This window comes from Dromaius novaehollandiae, chromosome 2, assembly GCF_036370855.1.
Source record: "Dromaius novaehollandiae isolate bDroNov1 chromosome 2, bDroNov1.hap1, whole genome shotgun sequence".
NCBI classification, from domain to species: Eukaryota; Metazoa; Chordata; class Aves; order Casuariiformes; family Dromaiidae; genus Dromaius; species Dromaius novaehollandiae.
In genome coordinates, this window is record NC_088099.1 from 114088736 (window position 1) to 114116363 (window position 27628).

The window sequence follows — 27628 nt, forward strand, 5'->3', positions numbered from 1 at the left end:
GTGTTGTTATAACTCCTCCCATGTCATTTGTTATGGAAAGAGTAATTAAATTAATAAGTTTTTATTTTCTCAAGATTGGAAATACTGTCCTTACTTTGTCTTTATATCAGGTAACATGGTGATATGCATACTGATGTTATTCTTGATGTAAAATTGCCATCGGGAGACTGAGGAAACTTTTTTGGTACTAAAGTAGAAGGAAAATATTGTACCAGTAATAACCATCAGTGGCTTTTGTGATTAAAGAGAAGTACTTAAAAGACACTATAATATAAGGATGCTTTTTGCAATTTCTCCTCAAGGGGCAATCATGAGTAACATGGAAATGACTGACTGTAGAAATATCGCTCATCAAGATACTGTTTTTATCCTGAAAACCTGTAAGCAATATTAAGAATTTCACTAATTGTATCTATCTTACTATTTTGTTTTATAGGGCATACAGGACGATTATTAAAATCTCTGTGTTTCACCAGTCTATCGTTTCTGCTGCTGCACATCATCTTTCAGATTACAATAAACAGTCTTGAAGCTGGAAAAAATATTGAACCTGGTTTTAACTGTGAGTAAAACCTTTTAGTTTTTATTAGCATTTTAAGTTTGCAAATGGTTCAGTGGTTTAAAAGGTGAAGGGTTGATGAGTAGGCATATACCATTGTGCTCTTATCATTTATGCAGCCTCTTTCCCAGCTTGTTGCCTTAAGAATTACTGTTAGTTAGACACAAAGACTAGGTGGGTCTAAGAAATGAGATTTTATTAACTATTTTGTTCCCACCAGAGATGCATTCTCTTTGGGTTTAACACTGTCGTATGTGTTCATCTTTTAGGCTTTCTCAAAATTACCTCAGACCCTGTGCGACTCTTTCGTGTTGTTTATTCATAATTCAGTGTATGAAGAATAAAGTGAGTTACAGTAATGAAAACCCCTCTACCTTCACGTCATGCCTCTGCTGAAACTCTGTTGTTCATTTGAGTTCACTTTAAATCTTGAAATCAGGATTTACGTTTCTAAAGAGTATTTGTCTCTTTCTTGTGTATGTGATGTGGGAAGAAGCATTTTCAATTTTATTTATATGTAAGCACTACTTAAAAATATATTGCATGCCATTTCATATCTTCCTCCCTCAGGAAATGTTTTTCAATAATTCATAAGCAAACATTGTTTATTGTGCAAAAATTAATTAAAATATCTATTCAGTGATTTGAATATATAAGTTCCAGGTAGAAAATATTTGTAGTTGTCTTACAATGCTTACATTTAATGTTTAAAACTGTCAAGTTACCTTTGATAAATGTTCACTTAATTTATCACAGAGTATGCTGCTGCCACTTGAGTAAACAGTCATACTACAATTAAACACAAGGAACCTTATGTGAAGTAAAGCATTTGACTTAAAGCAACAAAATCCTAAGGAAATGTGGAGTGAATATTACCATTTCACCCTTAACTCGAACTATTTCTTAAAGTAAAAGGCACAATTATGTTTATGAAATATCAGTTTTAACTCAAATGTCTGGGCTTTGTTCATTCAACTCAGATCTTAAGCATTTAAAAATATATATCTTCTTTTTTTCAGAAATGTATGTAATTGATTGAGTGAACTGGATGTGTTGCTTTCCTGTATCTGATTCTTTAATGTTATTATGACTAAAATACATGATTTTATTCAGATTATATTTATTCAGATTATAGTAATTGTATCAGTGTTTGACACTGTACAGGTAGAGAGCTCCTAGGTGTTCAAGAGAGAAATGCAACCACATGGCCTTTCTTGCTTTATATGGGGGGAATTGGGACCTATAGTAGGAACCGATAAAGAAAAAAAATTACTTTGTGCCAAAGTGTTTACTCCTGAAGAAGTGAAAGAAAGAGATGGCATAAAATCATTTTTATCTGTAATTAACATTAGCTGAATTCAACAGCCTCTATGCTTGCTACTATTAATGACTATTTCCTTACATGTGGCCTGGCAGAACCAGTGGATATGGCTGCAGTAGTAAGCTAGATGTTGCCCAGATGTTGCCCCGTTCTTCGACCCTGAGGCCAGTTGACATGAAATGACCCAGGCCCACGCTGTTAAACTGCCTCCCCAGCACAGAGGGTGCATTTAAATTACCTATTAGGAAAGATATTTGTCCCACGTGAACTCCCAAACCGTGTGCAGGTCGTTTGGGAGAACAAAAACTCACTGGTGGAGGTTGCTCCAGAGCGTGTTTTAACAGCGTAACAATCTAAAAATTCAGCTGTTCAATTTCAGTGCCTGAACATGTCTCCAGAGTAAGCTGGCAGCATTTTGATTTACTGGCATGGCTTCAGTCAGTGAGCTTCTGGTGAGGGTAACAAAGCACTGGCATTTGAGATACTGGTTCCCCAGGATGCAGAAGGAGAAGTTAAAGGAGGTATAAAGACTGTTGGGGATGAAAGGGGCGGGCGAGACTAAGGCCATTTCTAGATCAGGCAGTAAGGTGAATTATTATTGTTAATGGAGCCGTTGCTCATGGTACCATTGCTTGTGGTGAGGAAAAGACAGAATTCCCTCGCCACAGAGGATTTTGGTAGTACTTCTGCTCGTAATTACTTGGTGGCACAGCCCCGCTGTATTTCCTGTTCCCCACCTATATGAATAATGCCTGGCAAAACCAACTACAGCAGTGTGCGAAGCTATAGCTGGAGAAAGGACAGCACTGTGCCCCTAGCATCTGGACAGAGTTACGATCTCCCAGCACAGTTACAATCATAAATGTAACAATTACAATTTTTTTGCAAATGTAACAATTAGTCTTTTAGAGTTAGCTGTTCATGTTTATTCAACACTTTTCACTCCTTAAGAGGTATGGAAGTATGGACCAGAAGACTGAATTTTTTCTCTCTGTCCAGACCTGGATCAACCATTAATAAACCACATTTTACAGCTGTTTATCTTATTCTTAAGGTCTCTGTCCTCTGCTGAAAATGTTCTACAGTCCCTTCTGATGCTTCCCTTTAGGAAGCTTTATCTCCCTAATCAAAATCTCTTCCTCCAGTCTACTATGGAAATGGAGAACTTTCCTTTGTTTTTCATGGTTACCTTTTCTATATTTGAAGGCTGAAGTCATGTTTGTCCTATATATTCTTTTATCTTGTTCTCTTGTCTGTACACAACTTAATTCCTCCAGACTTCGTTAATGGGTCACGTTTTATAGGAAGATTAGCCTTATCCTTACTGCTTTATTTGGGTTTTCTCCAAGTGGTCCACATATTTCTTGATGATCACTGCTCAAGACTAAGCAGTATCTCAGCTGAGAAGTTACTGGCACATCCTGGAGTGTTACAATTACCCAAGTGCCTGCAAATGACACTCCCTGTTTATGTATTACTATATATATATATATTTTTTTGCAACAGCAAAACTACACTTTTTTGTGATTCACTGTAACCTACAAATCCTTTTCTTACAGATCTGCTATTAACTGTTTTTTTTCTAATCCCATATTTATGTAGATGGGTATTCCTGCCTTATGATAGAAATTCTACTTGTCCCATTTTTTCCAAAATGTTTTAATTTATCTGAATCCTGTCTCCTAATTTGCTTGTGGCTCTTTTTATAGGGACATCTGCAAATGTCACATTGAAACTTTTTTTGACATCCTGAAATATTTGAATTTTTCTTTAATCTTCATTTTGATTTTGCTAGAAATGTAATCTGACTTTGAATAAATTAAACTGTATGTCGCTCTCATTTGAACTGTCAATAGATAATTTCACTTACTGGTCAATTAAACTAACACCTGTGTGTGGCCCAGGGCTTTTGGTACACTGCTCTGTAAGCTGAGAAAAAGGAACAATATGAGGAGAAAGGAGGGGAAAAAAAAGTATGATAGCAGGAAGGGGAAAGGAAGAGGATGAAGATGTTTAAGTATTTCAGAATATATCACATATAAGTTCATATTCAATTTTTGTTAGAATACCAAAATGGGCATTGAAAGAACTATTGGATTTTTTTCTTATACATCAAATAATAGAGCTGCTGGATCTGCAGTAGATACTTTGATCTCCTTCTAAAGACTTTCTATGAATTTCTGCATTTGTTTACTGTGTACAGTTTGGACACTTTATTTACAAAACAGTGGTATGAAGAAAAAGGGAGAATGAGCTTAAAGCACCAAGTTGCCTAGATAGCTTCTCTGTTAGATCATGGGAACTAAATTCAGAAACTTCTCTGTCCCCAGTATGCTGTGGTGAATGTCAAACAAACACATGCCACCATTGTGGAATCATAATAACTTTCTGTTTTAGATAAATTTGAAATAATTTCTTGGCTGAAAAACCATTTTGTATTTGCATTACTACCAGTATGTCCCTAAGGTTTTGGGTTATATTAGGAAGCAGTAATATCTAGTACAAATAAATTAGGTTTCTCTATTTATTGAAAGCTCAGGCTCAGGACTGCATCAGACCTTTCATAGGAATGAAAAACTAATTTTCCTCTGTATCTGATAAAATTTCATGTCTTTTATACCCTCTTGAGTATTCCTTTAAGGTTGTACTGGTTTTGAAAAATACGGCATCTGTAAAGGCTGCAGTATTTCTCATTGAACTTATTACCCCACCAGAAATAAAGACTATGTTTCTGCTTATAAAGGGGGAAAGGATTAAATAATTTCCTACAGTGTTTCATGCTTTGCAAAGGAGAGTGGCAGATGGATAGAGGGCTTTCAAACACTTTTTGGTCGAACACCTGTATCCCTGGCAAACTAAAAAAAGTGACAAACTAAAACACTAAAAGCTCTTCACTGAAAAAGACCCTTTCCTTTGTCCCTGAACAGGCAGACCCGCTCAGGGTTTTCAAAGGACCGATCTGGCTGCAGGGTTGTGGGGTTTTCCGTCACCTCCATTGTTCCAAGGAAAAAAATCTGTTCCTCTTTTGTTTCCACATTTCAGGGTCTGCCTAAAACCTGGTCCCGACTTTTTCTCACATTCTTTTGTTCTGTGATATGCTGATACTGAAGTACGAGGCCCTGTCCTGGACTGTCTGAAACTTTTAGTTGAAACTAAAGTCATCCGTAGGTTGATCTCAGTTTGGAAAACATATGTTTAAAAGCAAACCTTTATTCCAGGAAGAATGGGCATTATCTTGCATAATGTCTGCATTTTCATTATATTTTTGTGAGCATGTGGGTATTCTTGAAGATTACAATCTTGGCAAAGTCTGGGTAAAAATGGCTTTAAATGTGTCAGAAGCAGTTCTCTACGTTATCATAGAGAAATGGTCAGATTGTGTCTGTGCAGAGTTTGTAGGACAGGCAAGAGGAGAAAGCTTTGGGGTTTTTTTTGCTAATATGGACAAAAATCCAGTCTTCAGAGTTGGTAGGGGATTCTTCAGGCAATGGGAAATTCTGAGACTTCAGAATCTTTTTTACCTATTCCTATAAATGAAAGGGTAAAATTTTCCATGGAACAAATATTCTGAAAATTTTCTGACTATGAATTTTCCTGATAATTCTGAAATATTCATTTCAATCATGTTACTTCATTTGAAATGAAATTAATCCAAGTAGTGCTACGCAAATTAGTAAGTTTACATATGTAATCATATGTAATATATATAATATATTGCCATTAAATATATTTTGGTGAAACTATGTTTCTAATGGATTACTTTGGTTGCAAGTGCTTTTAAATAATAGTAAAAGTGGTTTCTTTTCATGTTTGTTTTTAATATGTTTATGTTATGTTTTTATGGTTTTTATGGTTTTCTATGTTTTTATGATTTTAGAATGTTCCTTAGGTTTTAATGTTTGTTTTCAGCTTCATGAAAGCTGAAAATGTTTCTAGAATGCAGGTTAATTTAATTAAAATAAATTGATGGTTGCGCTACTACTCTTTTTAAAAATGAAAGGGGACTGTGAAGACTACTGTTCTTAATTGCAAGTTAATATATGGGTTTTCTGTTTCTTATCCCTAGCAGTAAGACTGTATCTTTGTGGTACTTTCTTTTGCCGGATGCCATGTGAATTCAAAAACCACTGCCTCAGCTTAGCATGTAAACTCCTGTGGAAAGGGACTGTTTTGCTTTGTGGTTTGTGCTGCATGAACTGCTGTATGGCTTTATGGAGATACCACAGCTTAAAGAATAGTAAATGCTTTAGAGATTAGCACAACTAACGCAAGGATGGCTTGTCTGTAGAGACTTCATAGCTGATGCTCTTCTCATGCTGCTTCCCATGGCAAGCACACCTGAAACCCTAAGAAACGACAGAAAGGCGGAAGACATGACATTAAGAAAAAAAAGTGAATATAGTTCCTATCGTTCTCTGGTTTCATGGTGTACTGTTTCTTATGTAGGTAATATGCAGTGTTTGAGTCAGGAAATATGTGAAAAAGAACCGCTGTGGAGTCAAGGAGAACTTGGGACTAAAAAGAATGCTTAGCCTTGGAAACTGCTGCAAGATCAGGTTATGTTGGCACAAATATATTTAATCATATGAGATCCTTGAAAGGTGGGTTGTTGTGCAGTACTACCAATGCGCATTTCTGACTGGGCACTTCAGTGTTTCCAAGAGTCAAGAATTTACAGAGTAATTCAGTTGATTATGTGGAGCACATCCTGCTGTAAACTTCTAATCAGGCAAAGGTTTTAACATGCAGTTTTTTGGCCTGACAAGAAACTTGCAATAATGGTTTATTCTGCACATGAAAGTTAATTTTCCTTTAATTCAGTACACATTGAATGTCAGCATTGCTTCAACACTTTTAATGTAACTTTATGCAACACTTTAATGTAACTTTTTTTTTTTTCTGGGAAATTTATGACTGAGGAAACAGAAGCTTCTGTAATTGCTTCTTAGGCATGTATGATAGGTCCTGCTTAATTTCCTGCTGGCTGTTACTGCATAACAGTTCGGAAAGCTGGTGTTCATTGTGCTTATGGAGTCTTTATTTCTAGACTCACAAGCTGCCATGTAGAAATCAAACAATATTCTAAATATTAATTTTCAGCTATTACATATACATTCTGTACAATGTATATAATTATGCTCTAATGATGTTAGCATACTTATTTGTGTTCCTCCATTTAAGATGCTCTCAGGATTATTCATAAAGAAAAAAAGATCCTACATTCCATGCAACATACAAACTTAGCATTTTCCTGATGGGAAAATACTCACCAACGTGATATGAGTAGCAAAAAGCTATTTTTCATGGAAAATTGACATTGGGATGCACTCTGACAGTTTGTAATTCTTTTTGCATTCCTAATGCAGTGAAACAGAGGATTACACTATATACTTTGAGGTTATTTGTTGCATCACAGCATGTTTCCTTGGCTGAACTGAAATCCAGTGCTGTATCTCATGATCTACATCAAATTTCTTTGATAAAAGACATTGATTTATGTGTTGGTACAAAACATAAAATATCAGATGATTTCAGACTGAAGTAAATCTAAAAATGCAATATCAATTGAAACTTTGGCTAAGTTTAAGTATTTGAACTGAAGCAGAGTTGCATTTGACATGAAGGTGATCCTTCCCACTGCTGCTTGCAGCCTGCAGTTTTGGCAGTCAGATTTGCATTGGAGAGAAGAGCTGGTAAAGTGTAGGGAGGTCCCTGTGGTGGACAGTTTGTTTCTGAAGTCGGTGGACTTTTGACAGTGTTCTAATATCACACCAGAGAAAGCACCCGGTCCATCTTCTGACGGCGTGATGCAGACTCGGGAAGTTTTCTTTGCTGTATCCCAGTTGCAGCGAGGCTGAATACACTTGACTGCAGGTAGTGGAGAAGAGGGCAACCAGTGCTGTCTTCTTCTTTTGGGGCTGCTGACGGGAGGGTCAGCATAGCTGTTGTCTGTCTCCCTCTGCCCTCTTAAGGGCAGGCACAGACGTAGCAAGCGTGAGGAGCAGACTGAGGCCAGCTGTGAGGGAGATGCACTCGATAAAACTGAATAGCGGCCAGGAAAGCAAAATGTATGCGTGGAGGCAATCAGAGCAAAAGAGAATGACATTTTTGTTGATTTATGAAGTGCTCTCACTAAAATAAAATAGCAAATGTGCAAAGAGGAGCCTTCTATGTTTTTGTGAGTAGCCAGTCCATTGCTTGTCCCCTCGTTATATGCTTATATATATGCTTCACTGCCTTTGAAACAGGCAGCATGCAATGCTAACTGCTTGCAAGTTCCCAGATATTAGAAAGCCCGCTTTGCATATCATGACAAGTTTTTCGAGACCCCCGCAAAGCCAGAAACAGACTTCTCACACAAACGGTGAGAAAGCTTGTCTCTTTACAGGGTTAGACCTTCGCACTTGCACCACCACTACTGTTACAGTGGTTATCCCGGCTCATTTACAGTGTTTTGCTGTGGCAATCTGGGGTACGTAAGCAGCAGCTCTGCACTGGTGTGGAGCACCAAGCTGACATGTGCCCTTGTTGATCATTCAAATTGCTGTAAAGTAAACATTTTACTCAAGAGTCTTAATGTAAAATTACTGTTTAGGGATAGGAAACTGTGTATTTGTGTGTCGATCACTGTTTAGGCAAATGCTTTCAACAGAGAATAAATACTTCATTTCTGAGGACTTTCTCTTGAGTTTGACTGTTTACGTCTTTATACACTGCACGTTATGTGATCATTGTGAGTATTTCTAGAAAATATGGTTTACTAGTGGGATACTGTGAGCTGTAAGGCAGTAGCGACTCTGCCTCCATTGTCAGTTTGGGCCAGTTTTGGTCCCTGGGCTTTTGCCCCTGGGCGCTGCTCTGTCTGCTGATGCTTTATACCTGCAGCACAGCCTGGCTCTCAGCTGGGAAGCAGAAATTTGAGTTAAGATGACAACTGCTGCTGACCAGAGCTGCTCTGCCATGACATGGGCTCACGGCAGAGCAGCTCAGCATCAAGTGCTGGTGGTGTTGCGGGGTCCCGGTGTCAGCTGATCCCCTGGGGCTGCTGCCCCCCAGCTGTGCCAAGCCCATCCCACGCTGCTTCGCCGCGAGGCCGGCAGTTGCCGGGGCCAGCGGCAGTGTCCTGAGATGGCTGCGGTGTGGGGCCCGGCAGGCTGCTGAGGAGCCAGGCCAGGTCGTGGCTCGAGTGTAACCTTGAGCAGAACAAGCTGGGTGCACTGAGCGGCTTGGTGGAATCTGACGCAAAAGAAACCGCGCAGTGAAACAAAGCAAAAGGTGTTGTTCAAATAAATATGGAGTAGAGCCACCTGTGGGGCGGGGGGTGGGAAAGAAAAAAGGTTTTCCTTGCTGACTTTGACTGGAAATGCTTTGGTTACGTCTCCTGCGTCAGAGGGTTAGAGTGCAGTCCTAAATCTGGGTCAGGTACAGTGTGAACTCTCACGTTTTGAGTCCGCTTCCTAATGGAACATACGTGCTAAAATTCCTTTCAGTTTCTGCCAGATACAAAATTCTAAATCAATAATCATGCAGGATGTGAGAAGGCAGTGCACCTTGTACCTTTGGCATAAACAATGTGCAGCAAGTCTGTCGTGCTTACATTTAATAGACAGCAAAATAAATAAAATTCCTTTATACTCCCAAAAGAAGAAAAAAGGATACTTTGTATATTTTTCAAAAGAAGAGGACTTTTTAGATGAGTTTAGAAGGGTAGAATTGTTTTTGAAGTGTTAAACATTGCTCTTCTGTTTCGTTACAACTGTACCATTTTCCTGGTATTTAGATATGGAGCAGTGCAGTATTTACACCTGTATATACTATGTTTACTACTGAATTTTATCATACCACATTCCTTTAGAGGTTTGTTTAAAGGAATCAATAAACTGAATTTCAGAGATATTATAGTCATCATCTAGACTAAAACCAGAAAGATTTTCGAAAGCTTCTGTGAAAGTTGTAGTAAATCAAAAATATTCCATGGCCAAACAGTAATCATATTTTTTAATGTGTCTAGCAATAAGGAGTGTAGAATATACTATCTATCTTTTAAAATACAGTGACCAGAGGATAAACTTGATTTCCAAATATCATCAGTCATACCAAATATGTATCTTGAAACTGAAAACTCAGAATATTGGTGAGCATTGTTTTGTACTGCAGCTAGTTGTTGATGAGGGCTTTCTCCAGCTTTTTAGGGTGAGGTATTCCCAGTTTGTTACAATGCACTTTGGAAATGAAAAAGGGCACTCTTAACAAACACAGAACAAAACATTTCACACCTTCCCTAAAGGGAATTAGGAGAGATGTAATTCAGAGAAATTAATAAAAAAAATCCTACCAGTATATTTCTGTTATGTGTACAGTGATACATTTAAGGAGAGTACAGCTAGCCCCCAATGGAAAGGACATAGTGATAAGAACTGCTAACATGTTGTGCTAAATACTGCATTTTGGTTCATGGATCATTTTATCTACTAACTCATTATGGCCAAGAAACTTCATATAATGTGACCAACTCTTTTTCAGGAATTTTTTTAGCACACAAATTAATAATATTAAAATGCAAAAGATAGGCCTACATGTACATAGAATGATTTTTAACTCTTCCATCAGAACCAGCAGATTTTGACCTGGTCATGGATTGTGTCCTTGTGGTTTGTTAGCAATGCAACAGATGGCAAAGTAGCAGGTTCCAGGAAATTTCTGCTTTTTCTAGACCCCACAGGTTTGTCTGCAAATAATGTAATGTTTCATTAGGGAACCCATGTTCTTACCTCCAGTGTGGAAACATCAAGGGACTCAAATTACACCAAGAACAGGCTCCATTGTAGAACCTAGCGACCCACCATCATTCTTAGAAATACAGACCCTAGTTAAGGTGCCACGCTGGATTTTAATGGTCCTCAAAATCTTACTTCCACCTGGAGGGTGTGGTGGTTTAGTGTTAATAATTAAAACACGGCTGCAGTATAAAACTAGTGGAATTACAAGACCTACTGTTGAAAGTCATATTTATAAGTCTGGGATTTTTTTCTGTTATAATATTAAGGAAATAAAACTTGGTTTCATGGCTGACTTTTTCATATACATGCAGTTGTGAGGTACGGACTTTATCCAGCTACAACTGATATCCCAGACAAGCATCACAAGAAGAGTAAAAAATAATTGAAGCAGTTCCAAGTTTATAACACTTCTGTTCTCCCAGTCCTTATTCTTTCACAATTATCCTTTGACTTATTCTTTGCTATCTGGTATTTTATGTTTGCCTAAGTCTAAAATACCAGACTAGCAGAAAGACTAACAACCAGTGCTGTGGGAAGGGGGGCAAGGGATGCCCTTTAAAATGCTGTCAAATTGTGCTCAATTTCTCTCTGCTTATATACACACATATGCGTATTTTCTTCTTCAGGGGCCTCATTCATTAAAGCAGGAGCTTTCTGTGATTGTTAAGTTTTAATACTGAACCTGTGCTATTTCAAGAATCAGGCTGATTGAATTACCAATTAATTACCCAATTAGCTAGCCTCGCTAAGCAAGGGGCACATTTCAGCGCTGGTCTTTCAATAGTAAAATTGAATTTCACAATGAAAGTTTAAAAATGGGAACTACCAGTAAGGAGAGATGTTCCATAGTGGATGATGGCATAGGATCTCAGCCTCTGATTGCAAGTATGGGTGCTTCTAAAGAGTTGCAGAGAGGTGGAAAACAGGCAACATTACAGAGGATGCAGTATTTAGAGGTTTAATAGAAAAAAGTAAAGAAGTCAGTGATTTTATTAGTTACAAGGAAATAATTTTAGTATAATTATCTGCAATACATATATTTTGCAATGTAGTAAATCACTGTTATCTCCAGAACTGAGCTATTGACCTCAGGAATGGTTTTTGAACATGCTTTTCTCCTTGGATGGATGGTCAGTGGTGATGGGCAGGAAAGTGTGCAGGAGGGAAGAAATGCATGAAAGAGAAGGGAAGCCAGCAGAAGTACAAACATATTGTCTGCCAGTCTCTAGTTAAAGACCTCAGGTTCCACACCTGACCTGCTTTTCTGCAATCCTTGGGGCTGCTACTAATATAGCAGTTGCCTCAACAAAATCTGGGAGATGGAATCAACATACAAGAATTACTTGTGTAGTCACAGCACTGATTCACAAAAGCCCTTCACCTTCCTTTCCCACCTTAAAGTGTCATTAAGAATATTCTGCAGCTTGTAAATGAAAACTTTTAGTGATCAGTGAGATCCAGTTTCTCTTGTCACTATGATTCTGCCCAGTGTAGTGGTTCGACAGCCAAGCAGGACTGGCCCTATCTTCTACTACTGTACTCTAATCATATCCTATTTTTATGAGAACTTTTAATTAAAATAAATGTTAGCTCATGAAAGTGCACTGGCTTGAAAATGAAATACCACCCATTCATTACCATCACATTCTCTTAAAAGCCTTTCCACAAGTTAGATTATACAACGGTTATGTTACATGAGTTTTAAAACTATTTTTATGACTTCTCTTGTTCTCACTGAAAAGTTGTCAAAATTCTCTCATGTCTGAGAAGAAAAAAAAGGCCGAGCAAGGAAGTTCACAAAGTACACATCCACATAAAACAGAGCTGGAATGCTGATATAGTTTCATAGATATCTGGAAAAAGTCAAAGATGGTTTTCCACATCTATCCTATGTCATTCAGGATAACAATAAGAAAATGATATCACATTTCCTCTCCATGCTCTCTGTTGATCTTGTTACTTTTTTTTTTTTTTTTTTTTTCGGTAACTATAGCAAAGAATAAAAGGTTCTACAACAGCAGCTGCAGGAATTGACAATAAATATTGTATTAAATAGGACAGTTAAGTATTTAATCAAAATGGAAAAAATAACATCTCTGTTTTGTGATATTGTTTTGATTTAGAGAAGAGCAATAGATTTTACTTAGTAATAGTTAAGTGACAGCTCTTGATTTCAAAGACTTCTCAAAATTTGGTTGGAGTCTCAGTTTTGTTGTTTTGAAAATACTGAGTGCCAACAACATTGCAAAATTCCGTTATTTTATCCCTTTTTAGCAGAGTTATATTTTGTTAAAGAGCAATATAGTTATTGTAGTAAACATTAAAATGTGTTTACACTTTCCTAGTTTATTACATTATTTCAATAATATTTAATTTTAAAGTGATAACTCATTAACAGTGAGTGATCTGACCTAAAAATTGTAAAAGAGATACTGTATACAGCAGTGCTGGTGCTACAGCTAAGCCTCTGCATACTATGCGATGGTATAGAGCTGGTGCTGGGTTTGCTGTGAGAGATCCCTACAGGTGGCAGCTCACTGTTTCCAAAATGCCCTATATATATTTTTTTTGCTCTCTAAAGTTTTTGATGCATATAATAGCAGTTCTGTTACATTAGTGAATTTCAAGGTGCATTATTAGCGTTTATTAGCCTGTTTCATTGAGGTAGAAAATAAGGCACAGTTGGGTACCTACCCAGGTTGTGCAAGGAGCATCTAGAAAAGCAGCCACAAAACCTTGGATTCTGTTCTTTGTTCAAAAAGATATGACATATAGCTTTAAGAATGAATAAAGCTCAATTTTCAGACTCCTGTGAAGATATACTATGTCTGCTAAGATTTGCCAATAAAGTCTTGATATTTTAGATATGAAAAAAATCAGATTATGGAAAATGGGCATAACTTTTCTCACTCTGTCTTTTTCCCTTCCTTCACTGCCTTCTGCATGTCACATAGGGATTGCATTAATCTCTGCTGGGCCAGCTAGCTCCGGCTGCTCTGTGAAACCTTGAGCTAAACAGTCCACTGTCATGTTCTCTTCTCTGAGTTAGGATCACTGCCAAAGTGATCCCATGTTTATAGTTTTTTGGTTTATGTTGCTATTACTATTTGTGGCACAAATAGCTACTTTCACCTTGGAGTTGTACTTTTTTTGGATGTATTTAATTCTGAGGTAATATCCTCTATATTTGGGTCATTGCTCACAAAGTTTGGCATCTATAATTTCATGATTTTCTATTAACATTAATAAAAAACATCCCTCTAGCATACGGCTTGCAGAAGATGAGCTGCAAGCAAGCTGTCCTATTATAAATCCTGAAAAGGTTTACAAGCTGCAAAATTTGTATTTGGTGAGGGGAATGTATACTCTTGCAATTTCCAAATGCTGATGCTAAATCCATTCATATGTAAGTCAAAGCCATCAGGAGCATTCTGATTTTTAGATACTTTTATCCTGACATAGGTTTTTTTTGTTCATCACTCCTTCCTCAGTTGGAGGTTATACATAAATTAGTTGTTAAAATGAGCTCCTATGCAGATGATTAGTGTATTCTGGAACTCACAAATTATAAAAAAGTTGGGTAATGTTTCAGCATAAATAACAACCTGAGTGGATTTTTTGTTTTGAAATTCTTAATCTAGGATGTGGATAGTTAGGTCAGAATCTGCCTGGATATTTCCCAGTGCTTGGCTGGCTTTGAATGGTGATCTCTAATACAGGAAATGTTGTGCTTCTTTATGTGGGGAGGAGTGTCAAATAACATAAGTTTTTAAATGAACAGTGTTCACATGGCGCAATTTTTTGTTTGTTGTAATTGACGTGGCAATATCTCACTTCGTACTCCTGTTTGAAATGTCATTAAATTCATTGCACATTAAAAAAGTCTTATGTTAAAAGCATTCAGGTGGCTTCATCTGTTCCCTGTGCTATTTTCACCTCTGTGAACAGGTCTTTCTCTGCTCTGAACTGGTCTTGCTCTGTCTTAGGAATTGGATGTTGCCTTCCTGTTTAAATATTGGCATTCAGTCAATATACATCCATTTGTAGTTCTTGCCCTCGGAGTTTGTGACAGTTCAACTTGCTGGCTATCAAGTCTTGACTGATATCTCCAAAAATGGTAGGGAAGTCCTTAATCACTGCATCCTCTCTGAAAAGGCAAAGATGAGGATGAATTATCTCATCAAAGACATTTGTGAAGCCATTGCTAGAAGGTATGTTTGAACAGAGTGACAACTAAAATGGCATTCAACATAGATCAAAAGTAAAGGCCTGAGATCCTCTTATACAAATAGCGTAAACAATGGGCAGAGGGTAACAGAGGGTAAACAAAACAGAGCCAGGCACTTGGCTGTTCTTATGTCGTTACCCCAGGTCATAAGAAGTTTGACTGGATTTTTTCAGATAATATCATCATGGTCTGTGCAGGTACATCCAAGTGACTGAAGATCACATTTATTTAAGAAATGATGGGCTTTGACCATGGACAATTAACACCTCCTTGGAGCACAAGAGACTGACCAGGTGCTGGAGCGTAAAGAACATTTTCAAGTAGATAGCTGTACAGAGAGATTCCTCATCTTGTGGTCAACCAACCACTCAGTCCTGAGCACACCTTGCATACCATACCTTGGGAGGAAACTTTTCAGTGTAGGAGTATTTGTCTTTTGGTACAACAAATACAATGAGCCAGTGAGCCACTTTTTAACCTGCTTGTTTACCCTGGTGCTTAAATTGGTGACTACAGGAGTAGGGTTCAAAGCAACATTGCACAATCAGAAATAGTCAGAGCTATCTCAGGTATCTGAGACATCCCTTTTGATTTATCATGTTCTGGTTTTCTCTCCTGCTTAGACATTTTTCCAGGTAGAGAGTATACTATTTTATCAGTGCAAAAATACTTGTGGCATTTCTCCGTACAAAAGACTTCTTGAGATACATAAAAATTCAAACAGTAAGGTACCAATAATGTGAACACTTAATGTGCTGAATAATCATTATAAAATTTCATTTGATATATGTATCTATCTGTGAAGGTGCTCTGCTATGAACCTAATACTCAACAAGCTGAGCTGCCATTTGTTCCTAAACAGGCTCTGGGTCTTTCCAGTTGCGTGGGGCATCCAGTGAGACCTGTGTTGAAGAGCGTCACTGGGAAACTCCCTCTGGCCTTCCTTTCTGGCTCCTTTCTTCAAGGGTCAGCTACTGATTGCTGTCAGTATGCCAAGAACCACAACAGGCCCTGTGAGATGCAGCTCCTGTGCATCAGACACAGGAATGGTTTTTCTAGGGTCAGTCTGCAGTCTGCAGGAGACTAACTGGTGTTTATCAGCTACGAAGCTTGATACAAGAGTGGTTTCTTCTTTTGTGTTCTTTTATTGTAGGACTGTGTAGCAACAAGCATAACACTATGAACAGTGTATGAAGAGTATGAACAACTGTTCAGCAGGCTTAATCTGCAGAAGCTGGGCTGTGGTTTCTCTTTGTATCTATCTAATCAGCTCTTTTTATATTGCACTGTACAGTTATTGCTTATTGTCATCTAATGTAGTCTTCTTAATTGGCTAATTGCTTTATCATACACCAAGAATAATTTGAGCTCCATTCAAGCATCATTCATTAACTGCTTCTTATCTTCAGTTAATCCACCATATCCTTAAGTGCTATATTCAGACTTCTGCAGTGCGTTTCCTCTTACACTACCTCATATATCCTGTGTAGACCCTCCCTAGTTTGTTGGGTATGGACATCTGGCTTGTTACAATAGTTAGCACTTTATATTTCAGTCATGCTGAACTCTGCTTTCCTTACATTTCTAAACATGTACCCTGGTTCCTGCTTCCTGAGATCAGCAGGAGGTCTCCCAACAGTAGTACTTTTTGCAGAAGTGCAACTGCCATTGCTAACCTGTTTCTCACATAAATGTTTGACCTAAGTACTTGTGTGGCCCTCCTCTATTGTCACTGCAAGAATCTCTTGAAAATGTAAATAGCTGTTATGATAGTAACTTTGTTTTCATAATTCTGATATCCCTGCTTGACAAATCCACTCCTTCAGGCTTTTGTACCAACAGCTCACTCCAAAATATCTCAGAGCAACGTTTCCCACAGTCAGGAGCTCTGTTACACTTTAGGCGGACACAGGTTCCACCATAGCTGAAGGCGTTTGGGAATAGCGATGAAACAACTTTTCTTCTTCAGTGTCTTCCAATACTAAAGGTGAAAATAAGATGGAGACAGGAAGAGAGGGGACCTTCCAGGACATGGTCATCATCCAACACTTGATTTTTCCGTCAGACCAGTTTCAAAGAGAAAAGACCAAGGTAGATTGAGAAATGTGGGGATGTGTTGGGCCTGATACAAAAGGAGATAGACAGTCTCTCTTTGACTTGAGAGCGGGGCGAAGAGAACCTTTCAACCATCTGAGAAAAGACAAGGAGCTGCAGAAACATGTCAGTGAACATCATGATTCATTAGTGTGCTCTAACTCAATACAGACTAGAGCCTTATTTTCTCTTAGCCTTCCCTAACACACTGTATTTGGTCAATTCCCTCATCTTTTGTGTCCTGTCTGGATTGCAAATTTTCCACGGCAAGCACTGTCTCTGCACTTCAGTGTTTTTACAACCCCCAGCCCAGCTGAACCTTGATATTGCCTGGCCATTAAATGGTGCTGATGCCAGCAAGTCCAGAAGAATTTAGAGACAAATCTATCTTCCTTGAATTTAGAAAAAGTGAGTTTAGAGAACTGAGCTCCTGGCATAGGAATGCATAAAATGCAAGATACCTTATGACAAGTTGTTTGAATTCCTGATGAGCTTGGGCAGAAATCAAAGTGCAGAATTTGTTTCTTGGTTCCCCTTTCACATTTGTATTGGAAATATATTAAAATGACACTTTTTCACTTTTTATACTCTTAGTTCACTGTTTTCTGTGAAATTTACTATTTGTTCCAGTTTGCCTTCTGAGAAGTTTTACTGCATACTTTTGACGTACAATTGTAACAGAAAGTTACGTTCACCTTTCAAAGGTGAAAGGAGAGCTCACTCAGTGTGTCTGCCCACACTACCCACATCATTCCATGAAAATTGCTGAAGAACAGCTGCACAACAGAGATAAATCCCTGAATTATTTAACAGGTTTTCTAAAAAACTTCTGTGTCAGTCCTGCTCCTGTTAATGCTAACAGCGAGTTAATAGGAGTTAGGGATGTCTAGCATCTTTCAGGACTCATAATTCAAATATGAAAACCTGTCAACCAAAAATCTCAGATTTGTGCCGGTGTTTTTATTTCTCTCCAGATAAACATAAGACTATTAGCTATTGTTTATGACATAGTGTGCATATTTATTTGTTCGCTGTGGTGTAGAAAAGATGCTATTACTTATTTCTGTTAGAGATTTGACCTCCTGAGCCCAATCACTTAAGCTGACTTGCTGAAGTTGTTTGCATTTCACAGTTCACACCCTAACCCTTTAACTTTGTAGAACGTGGGCCAGCTTTTGCACCTGTACAAATCCCACTGCGTGCTCTACTTACAGGATTGGTGCCATAACACAGGCAAGCTATATTCAATAGGGTCATATTAGAATTAGGAGTTAAGATATGATTTGTCCCACTGGCTTTGGCATGACTCATATCCAGTAGGTAATTAGAACCTCATGCCAAACTTTCACTATTCGCATTCTAAAATAAGGCAGTAATTTGTTTTATATATAGTAAGCAAAATTACTTACTAGGTTTGATAAATGTATTACTAATTCAACAATTGCTTTGTTATGAGGCACTAACAGGAAAAAATCTACTTGAAGTCTAAAATCTCTCTCTTGAATTATTGCTTAATTCAGTACATAATTTTGACTTGAGCAGATATTTACTTAAAGGTGAAATTGCTTTAAAATCTCAAGTAATGTGTAACTAAAGCCATATGAGAAAATAAGTGGGATTAATAATGAATTGCAGGCGTTGCAGGGCTTCTTATTTTTTCCTTGTATGTAAGTACTTTTGAATGCTTTTTTTTTCCTTCTTCTTCTTCTTCTTCTTCTTTTTTTTTTTTTAACTAGAGTGGCCAGCCTTTGTGCCTTAAGACAGATGCAATTCTTGAGCAATTGAAGTGCAGCTTTTCTTCAGCAGCTGTGTTGCATAGTGGGCAGTAGGGACGACCAAGTGCGGGGGCTGTGACTCCATCAGCATCCTTGGCCTTAGAAGGAAGCGGGTAACAGGGATGTAGAAAATAGGTATCATTGCCATGGAATCTTGTCTACCACCTGCATATCCAGCCCTAGTGGAGGGATGGAGTTCCTGCAGAACTAACTTGACATTCATGGATCATTCTCCAGGTTTCCGTGTGTTTTTCCCCTGCCATGCTTCTTTTCTGTTGCCATGCTTCACTCAAGGCTTTGGCTCTTTGGAGTTTTTGGTATGAAGAACGCTTCAAACTGGGGTCATAAAGAGTCCAGGTTTTTCCTTCCACTGTGAAGGCTGAAAATTAGGGTGTGTTCAGAAGGAAGAGAGGAGGAGGAATGCAATTTGTTCCTCTGTGGATTGAAAGGGTGGCCACTAATATTTCACTATTTTTCTGTAAAGGACAGATAATAGTAGCAGTAAGGACTTTCCTGTGTTTTATTAGTGATGCAATTCACTCAAATTCCAGAAGGTGTAAGGTGAATTTGACTACATTTTTAGACTGACAGGTATCCTCCTTAAAAAAAGGCCAAATGTTCAGATCATAAAATTGGGTGCAGAATTTGGCATTTATGTATCTTTCCAATGTAAGTGAACAATTTTATGTATGACTTGCTTTTTATTAGAAACTGATCCCTTTTATATTTCTCAGCACTTTTTCCTACTGAATCTGTTTTTCTCTCCTCTGCCTCTTCGCTTCTCTTCCAGCCCCTACTGGGTACAGTATCCCCCACTGCTGTGAATAGTCCACCTTTTCAGCCATATAAAATATACTTAATGGGTTCCAGCTGGCAAGGACAAGAAATTTTGACAGGCTTTATGCCTTTCAGAAAATAATGCCAAGATGGTCTGATTTGTATATTCAGTATAAGTAGTTTTCTAAAATTGGTACAAAGAAAAGTTTGGGACAAGACAAATTTCTTTTTATAATTTGGGCCAGTATCTTTCATGCAAGTCTTCTTGAACTTTAGCATTTTTTGGTGTGGCTTCTTTTGGGCTGCAGTAAGGATGCTTGTAATACATTTTGAATACATCCATGAAGATGTTTTATAAACCATTTGTTCTCTAAAGCAATTGATTGCACCTGCGATCTCATCACCCGATGTACTGATCTCATGGTGGGACCTTCCAGTTCTTCAGATCTACTTGGAATTGGAAAACTAGCCAACTGGCACTAAGTTTTTTGGCTGTATATTTTTGAAAGAAAGCAAACAAAACAACGTGCTGTTTATCCCTTTTCGTTCAGGCATGATAAAATTTCTAAAGGCAACCATTGGTTAAGCAGCACATAAATAAATAAAATGTGATTTAAAAATGCATTTGAGAGTCACACATCTAAACTGCCCATGATTTCTATGAAACATGAAAATAGCTGCTGTGTACGAAATTATTACCTCTCATCATCCTCTTTAGTATTTAGTCAAAATGTACAACTCTCTTAATACCCTAATGAAGCGCTAAATAAAACACATTCTAGTGAGGACAAAATAACCACACTTTAAGTAAGTGTGAGAATACCCTTGTCATCTATTAACTCATGAGAATGGCATAAGTTTCAGTGCTGTTACTGATTTTATGTGGAAAGATTTAGATTTAGCCAAACAAACTAAATGGGGAGAAATTACTCCTAATATTCCTAATTAGGCATGTAACTGTAGAAAGCGCAAACTATTTGTAAACTATTTGAAGCATGCAAGACAGAAAACCCAGAGCGCTTTTAAAAATGAGAATGATTAGGCAACCCTGTGATTTCTTTAATTTGTTGATAGTGCTTATGCTATTTGTGGCATCCTAATGAAAACTAATTAAGTGTTGGGAAATGATCTGCTAATACACTGGATGCAATCTTGCAGTCTATTATACACAAAAGTGAGCACAATCACATAGCATTGCTTCCCTCTGAAATCTGCCTGGGCACTTCTAGTCACTCAGGCTTGGTTACTTTATAGGGTATGAGCACAGAGCAGGTGAGAAATGCTTATTTGTGACCCTCATCTCGTGACTTGGGTGGTAAACTCCAGCAGATGTTCCAGGGGTGTGGAGGAACGAGTAGCAGGAGGCAAAGCCCATGCCATTGATTTCTTGGCTTCATAGGACACCGCAAAGTTTGTGTGTTTGTGAGTCAGAAGGGAGAGGCGGGGGCAGATGTGGAGTCTCCCTGTCCTTGATGGGTCTCCCTTGTGCGCTTTTGGGGGCCTTGGTGATCCTAACCCCTCCTCACAGCATGCTTGGCTATGCAAGCTCCGCACCAAGCAGTGTGTTATTAGCGTGCGTATCTAACAGTGAGGGACTGGGCTGAGTCTGCAACTAGCACCCCAACAATGTCTGTTTTTTCCTGATTCCCTTGTCTTTTCGGTTTTCCTATAGCAGCTTAACAGCTATGCAGTTCAACTGTCTCTTGATTCAGATGAATGGGAGTTGCAAGTCCAGAAGGACTTCATCCCTTCTATTCTTGCAGGTTAGAGTTTTGAGACAGTTTGAGTGAAATCACAGAATCATAGTGTCCATCAAAGACAAAGAAAATGAAAACAAAAAATCATTTGTTCAGTGTATGCATGTTTATACTTAGCAGCTGAACTAGATAAAGTATTTTTAGATTAGGAAAAATAACATCCATAGAAAGGATTTTCCTCTCTCTGACTATTTGGGTCTGTGTGCCCACTTCACACTACTGCCCAGAGAAACACTTCCTTTCATAACCAGGTCTCTTTTATGAAGCCTTTGAGGCTGGGGCGTCTTTCATGCCCCAGATGTGTTGTTACTTGGTGTGGTCGCTGTTGTCTTCATTTGTCAACATGGAAGCACATGAAAGTTTGAAACTGCCATTTTCGTTTTCTTCCTCTGTGGAAGATAGGGTGCTGAGGATGTACACATCTCAAACTAGTTTTCTAAGGTTTATTCCAGACATTACCCTTCACATGTCACTTTTTATCTTTGTATCTAGTTTTATTTTAGCCACTGAAATCATTTACTTTTTGCTGAAAAATTTGAACATGGGCAGGGCCTCAGGCCTACCATTGCTGAGCTGCTGTCTCTGTGACAGTATGCAAGCCTTTTCTTAAAGGCACAATCCATGAGGGAAGTAAGGTAAGCAAAATGGTTATCATCCTTAGAAAAAGCCACTAAGCCATTAAAAAAAAAGAGACAATTTCAGAGAAAAGACATACTTTAAAAAATGTTAGTGGAGTCAAAGATACCACCACTGGAATGCTGTTGTTCTGTGATCTTAATGTTCCTCTTGTTTCTGTGCAAGATTTCTCAGTTTCCTATCCTTAATTCTCTTGTCTATAATTAGTTGTATATGGATGTGCTATTGAAGAAACTCTTTGTAATTACCTCCCCCCCTCCCTTATGTTTATACTGCAGAAAGCTGGAAGAAACTCCTTTTCACCTCTAATTCTTCCGATGAGGCGAAAACAGAAAATGAGACAATGAAAAGTGAATTCCTTGTGCTGGCACACTGTACACATTCATCACTGCAGGAAACTAGGTCGACATCATTATTCATAACAGCGTATTATATTGCAATAAAACTAAGCAGAGGGTAGCTCTAGAAATTGGAGGGATGCCCGTCAATTACACTCTGAAGTGAAAACCTTGCCTCTAAGATACTATTCAGCAGGCAGAGCGGTGTTGGTTGGGGTTGAGAGAGGAAAACTGCTCTGCCAACAAAAATGGAGAAAAATCACATTTTCTTCAGGTTTATGAAAAATAAAGCTTATTACAGATTTTCTTCAAGTTCTTTTGCTTTTACTTTGAAAACCTGGTCTTCCATATTTTAAAAAAATAAGTATTTGGTCTTCTTTCAGAAGACCTGGAGCAGAACTTTGATGCTCTTAAACTCTGTGCCTGTCTAGCTAGCTGTTTAGGTTGAAATCCCCCATGGCAGTGGCAGCAAATCTCCCCTTCCTTCAAGGCTGCTCCTCAGAGCCTTGACACCATTTTCTGCTATAAGAAAGAGTAAAAGATCTTTTGTATCCATTGACTAGCTGATTCTTTCCCAATTTGCTCCTACAGTGTGATTTTGTGCAGGTGCCCTACAAAGTTCTGTTTTGCACAGTGTGCAAAATCCTTTTCCTCATCCTTTTTTGTAGAGGTCCACTGCTGTGGGGAAGAGGGAGCAGGTCTATTTAAAAAAAAAAATAAAAGCCCCCCAAATTAGTTTGGATTTTCTCTGTTTGTGGAAATTTGGTTTAAAAACCACCAACCAACCATCACAGCAAACAAATAGATAAATAATAGATTATTTTAAACAAAAAAAGCTTTGCATTAACCAGATAGCTCAGGTTTCATCGGAAACACATTCCCTGAGGATTTTCAAGTGCTGTGGGTTTTGCTGTTTTGCTGTCTTGGACAGGAACTAAATTTGAAATGAAATGAGATTAAAATAAGAGTGGTTTTAAGTGTGTATGTGTTGGGGGGAGGAGGGTTGCCTCTAAGTGTCTTTGATTTACTATACCTAAGCAGACAAAAGTAGTCATTATTGTTTTTGAAACTATGGCAACTCTCATCCTTGCAAACAAGCAAACAAGAACAATGTCAAGCGATTCAGCCAATTTCAGTTAACTTTGTTACCTGGGAATCATTTTAAACAAATTGCACATGGAAGAAGAAATGTAGAAATTACTTTCCCAAATTTTCTTTTTCCAAGTTATTATGTCTTCCCATATCGCTTCCCCTGTTGTGTGAGTCATCCTCAGTTATAAAAGGGTGTGTGTGACTGCCATATTAAAAATACATAAACTTCACATTTAAAACAAGCTGTGCTCCAGTAAGTACTTCTAGATATTTAAAGATATAAAAATATTAAGATACTGAACGAATGAATACATTTTCCCATGTATTTAATGTTTCAAATTCTCAAACCGCTGTTTTCTCCACTCACATGCTCCCCAGATGAATGGTATGCAGAACACTGCATCTTTTTTGTCTGATCAGCAATTTATCACTGACGTAGAAATAGTAACTGTTATTCACTTTACTGAATGACAGATTTCTTTTATTATTATTCCTTATGGCTAGTTATTTCCATTTCAGCCAAATTATTGAAGTCCATGAACTTGATGTAAATCTTTCCAGTTATTTCTGTAGATTTGGATCAAGCTCAAAGTCACTGTTCTTTCTGCAGCTCACTCTGTGTGATGGTAAAATCATGTTTTAAATAGATATAGTTGAATCGGTACAGTTTTGTCTTGGCACTTTGGCCCGTCTTGCTCCAGAAAGATCCAGAGGTCTTCTGAAGCTCCATGGCAGCTCAAGACAGAGCCAGCTCCTCACGAGATCAAATGCCTTGTGTACTTTGTGTAGGATAATTTGGAAAATATTGGCTTAAACTAAATACTTCGAAATGTCCAAAACAGAGGCAAAGAACTAATTTAATTGAAATACGCACTGTTTTGAAAGTAAATCTCTGTGTGACTTAGGATCAGTCTAGATGGGGTCTCTTGTGGGGAAGTGCACTTTACTGCAGAGCAGGAGGAGCAGCGCAAGTTGGCCACTGCTGCCAGGCTCAGTGTGTGACTCTTCTGCAGTTTTTTGGCCTTGCGGTCTCTGATTCAGGTTGCCGATGGATCTGTCCCTGCCTCTGTTTGCATCATCTAACCCGCGAGCAGGAAGGTGCTGGATCATGTATATCCCAGATGCACTAAGTAGTATTTCAGCTTGTGTTATCTAACTCAAATTAATTGATCACTGAAAAAAATATATTCCTTCTCTCCCCTCTGCTTAGTTCTGGTCCTAATCAAAACCAAAACAGAGAATGTGGCATAGGCCTGTATCATGCCACATGCCATCATGCCTCCATGGAGCAGCTGCCCTTTCATCTCTGGGAGCTTTGCTGGCCCTTTTAGGTGCCCAGAGCTTGCAGGGTAGCCACAGGATGGGAGAGGAGACTGCCAGATACCGCTGTTAATCACTTTACCATAGCTGTTGTCTTCTTAATATTTATTTTAAAGCAGTATGCATCTCTATGTGCATGCATATGATCATGATCATAGTGTCAGGACTGTTGCACTTTGCTCTATATTCCTTGTCTGCTCGTTTTATTAGTAGATTTTCCCACTCATTAAAGTTTCTTTAGAAGAGAAGTAGTGTTTTGATGATGATTATTTTTCCGGTTAACGTGGAATGAGTCAAGCGGTTTTTCTTAAATGGAAAGCAATTTTTATATCTCATGGTAATACTTTAATACTTGCCTCACAGTAGAAAATACAAAATAAGTCTTTCCCATTACATTATCATGCAGGGATCAAATTTGGACTCTTTATTCAGTCAAAAGTCTGTTGAAAGCTAGTATGAGTGGAAGGCAACTAAAGGCTTGCAAACCCTGGTCTTTGCTCTTAATATGACCTCTTTCTTGATATGTATTTAGGCATCATTTGTTTGATCTAGCCAGAGGCCTAGACCACTGGCCTTCCAGTCTGTTTTACTGCTGTTTTTTGTCTATTCAGCAGGCACAGCATACTCTAATAGCCTTTTTTTTTTCTTTATTCCTTCTCTCTGCAAAACTCTTTTAAAAATGAAATAATCTGCTGCTGTGCCTCACAGAACTGGCTCGCTGGAGTTTTGTGGGGAGTGTGGCTGCACTGAGCACACGGGATACAGCCCAGAAAGCAGTGCCGAGGGTGGGCACCCTGACCTGCCTTTTTGGCCCTCAAGGTGACTGGAAAGGCCTTCTGGGGCAGCCCAGGCCTGGGCTGGTGTGTGGTGTCATGAGCTGCATCAGCCTCAGGAAGCAGCATGACAGGGTAGCAGTGAAGCAGTTGGTGCTGAGGCCCTGGCCTCCACACCATACATGTTTTGAGAGGGTTTTCCTGTGGATTAGCTCTGGTCTGGTCACGCGGCCTGAATGCCCATTAGTGGTTGAAACACAGTAGTTGTGTGCTTGGGGCGCGGTTTTGTTTCATGTGAAAGGAATCCAGTTTGTGCACGCCGAGATCGCTCTGTCATGCAACCCAAAGCATGGGGAGTGGGGACCACCACAAAGAGAGATTTGCTCAAGAAATGCTCTCCTGATCTGAATTAAAACACCAACAAAGTAATAAACACAGCAGAGTAATATGCTATATTAAGAGACCTCATTTCCAAAGAAATGTTATTTTCTTGGAATATATATATATATATATATACACACTGTGACGGTCAGATGCCACAGCAGTGAGTGCAGGATACAGCCTAGATAGTTTGAATCAAAGAAAGAGCAAGCATAAGAGAGATTTGTTTCTTAAAATAGACAGATAGTTGCTAAATGTTAAGGTAGTATTGCCTGATGGAAGTTCACATGGGAGAAATGCTCATTTTTATAACAGGCACTCTTCATGTAACTAGATATGTTGATATATAATGTACAAATACTTAAGTATTTGTAATATCTCTATGATACTATGGAGAAAGTACAAAAATGCTTTCCCATGCAACATGCATTGCTATATTTAAAGTTGCTAGTTCTTTTCATAAAACCGGTGGTTCCATGTCCATTAAAAATCTAAAAGGTAGAATTTCTGAAAAAACATAATCTAAAACTTTTCTGTTGCTACTGGGAATGAGCGACTGTAAGTAACATTTGAAGTTACTGAAAACATGTTCCAAACACAGAAATTTTTATCGATTGCAGTTGTGTACATTTCAAATAGTTAGTAGTACTGGTAAGTAATTGTTTTTCAGCTGGCTGATAAAGGAGAAGATATGGAAGAGCAGTGTGCCTCAATCTACTGAAAGGATATTGTGAATCCTCAGGTGGTTTAAATGATGTGCGAATCTCTACTGGAAGAGAATCTCTAGCACAACAGGGCAGTGCGCACATGCAGCTTGTTGAGATGGTTTACGTGTGGATGCTGAAACTGGGGTCCTCGACTAGTCTAGCTCGGGTGTTCTCTGTGGACTTTCGTGCTGTTTTCGGCTCAGTTGTTCGAGAAATAGAGTTGAGGAGTGGCAACCGCAATAGACTGGTTTAGCAAATTAGTAGCATTTCTTTTAATTTCTGGAGTGCTCCGTATAACTGTTTTTTACCTCTTAAATATGTTAAGGATTTTCTTTTTTTCCTTGTGCATAAAATTCTGTAAGTGTGACAGACTTCAGGTCACAACTCTGAAATTGGTAGGAATATCCTAAACTGTACAAAATCACCAGGTCCTTTAAAATACCTCGTCCTTCACAACATTAGAGGAAAGACCAATTCAATTCTGATAATCCAGAAACCCAAGAAGAAAGTCTGCCTATTTCTAACATATCATAGTGGGGTTATGTAGGTCATGCCTGCAAGAAATTCTCATGATCTAAGTGTGACTGTGCTATGTCTGGTACCTTGCTTGTTCCTTCAGAGAGCCTGGGTGACTTTTTGTGATATTCCACTGACAGACTCCAAAAATCCCATGCCCATGCACTGTTACCTTTGAGTTGATGTAATTTACATATATTTTGTCCATCTATTCCAAGTGTTGAAGCTATTCAACATACTATTCCCACTGTTTTCTTGAATTCTGACAGGCTTATGCTAATGCTTATTGAAAAATGGCAAGCGGTATTTTTTGGTTCAGTTAAGTTGGATTTTTACCTCTGGTCCTCATGCAGATCACAGTGAGAAAAGAATGCAAGAATTAATATTTGTGCTGATAAAAAGCTTCATGATCAGAGCCAGACACAAGCATGGTGTTCTTGCAGCAGGCACTTACTGGTGGAGGGAGAAGGTAGCAGGGCCATGGCTAATCACTGGACACAATCAGGTCTGTAGGGACCCTCATACATACATGCATGGGAATGGTACTGCAGGTATGAGGTTTTGCTGTGCATTT

General features: G+C 38.5%; 1 protein-coding gene across 3 annotated transcripts in view; it reads left to right on the forward strand.

Annotated features, from left to right (window-relative positions):
• The window catches only part of PIEZO2 (piezo type mechanosensitive ion channel component 2), a 320150-nt gene that overhangs the window by 119543 nt on the left and 172979 nt on the right, over window positions 1-27628 (forward strand). For all 3 annotated transcript variants that reach the window (XM_064507195.1, XM_064507196.1, XM_064507197.1), the window contains exon 3: window positions 437-562. In XM_064507195.1, coding sequence (XP_064363265.1) covers window positions 437-562 — 126 coding nt within the window. The remainder of the gene's footprint in view (window positions 1-436; window positions 563-27628) is intronic.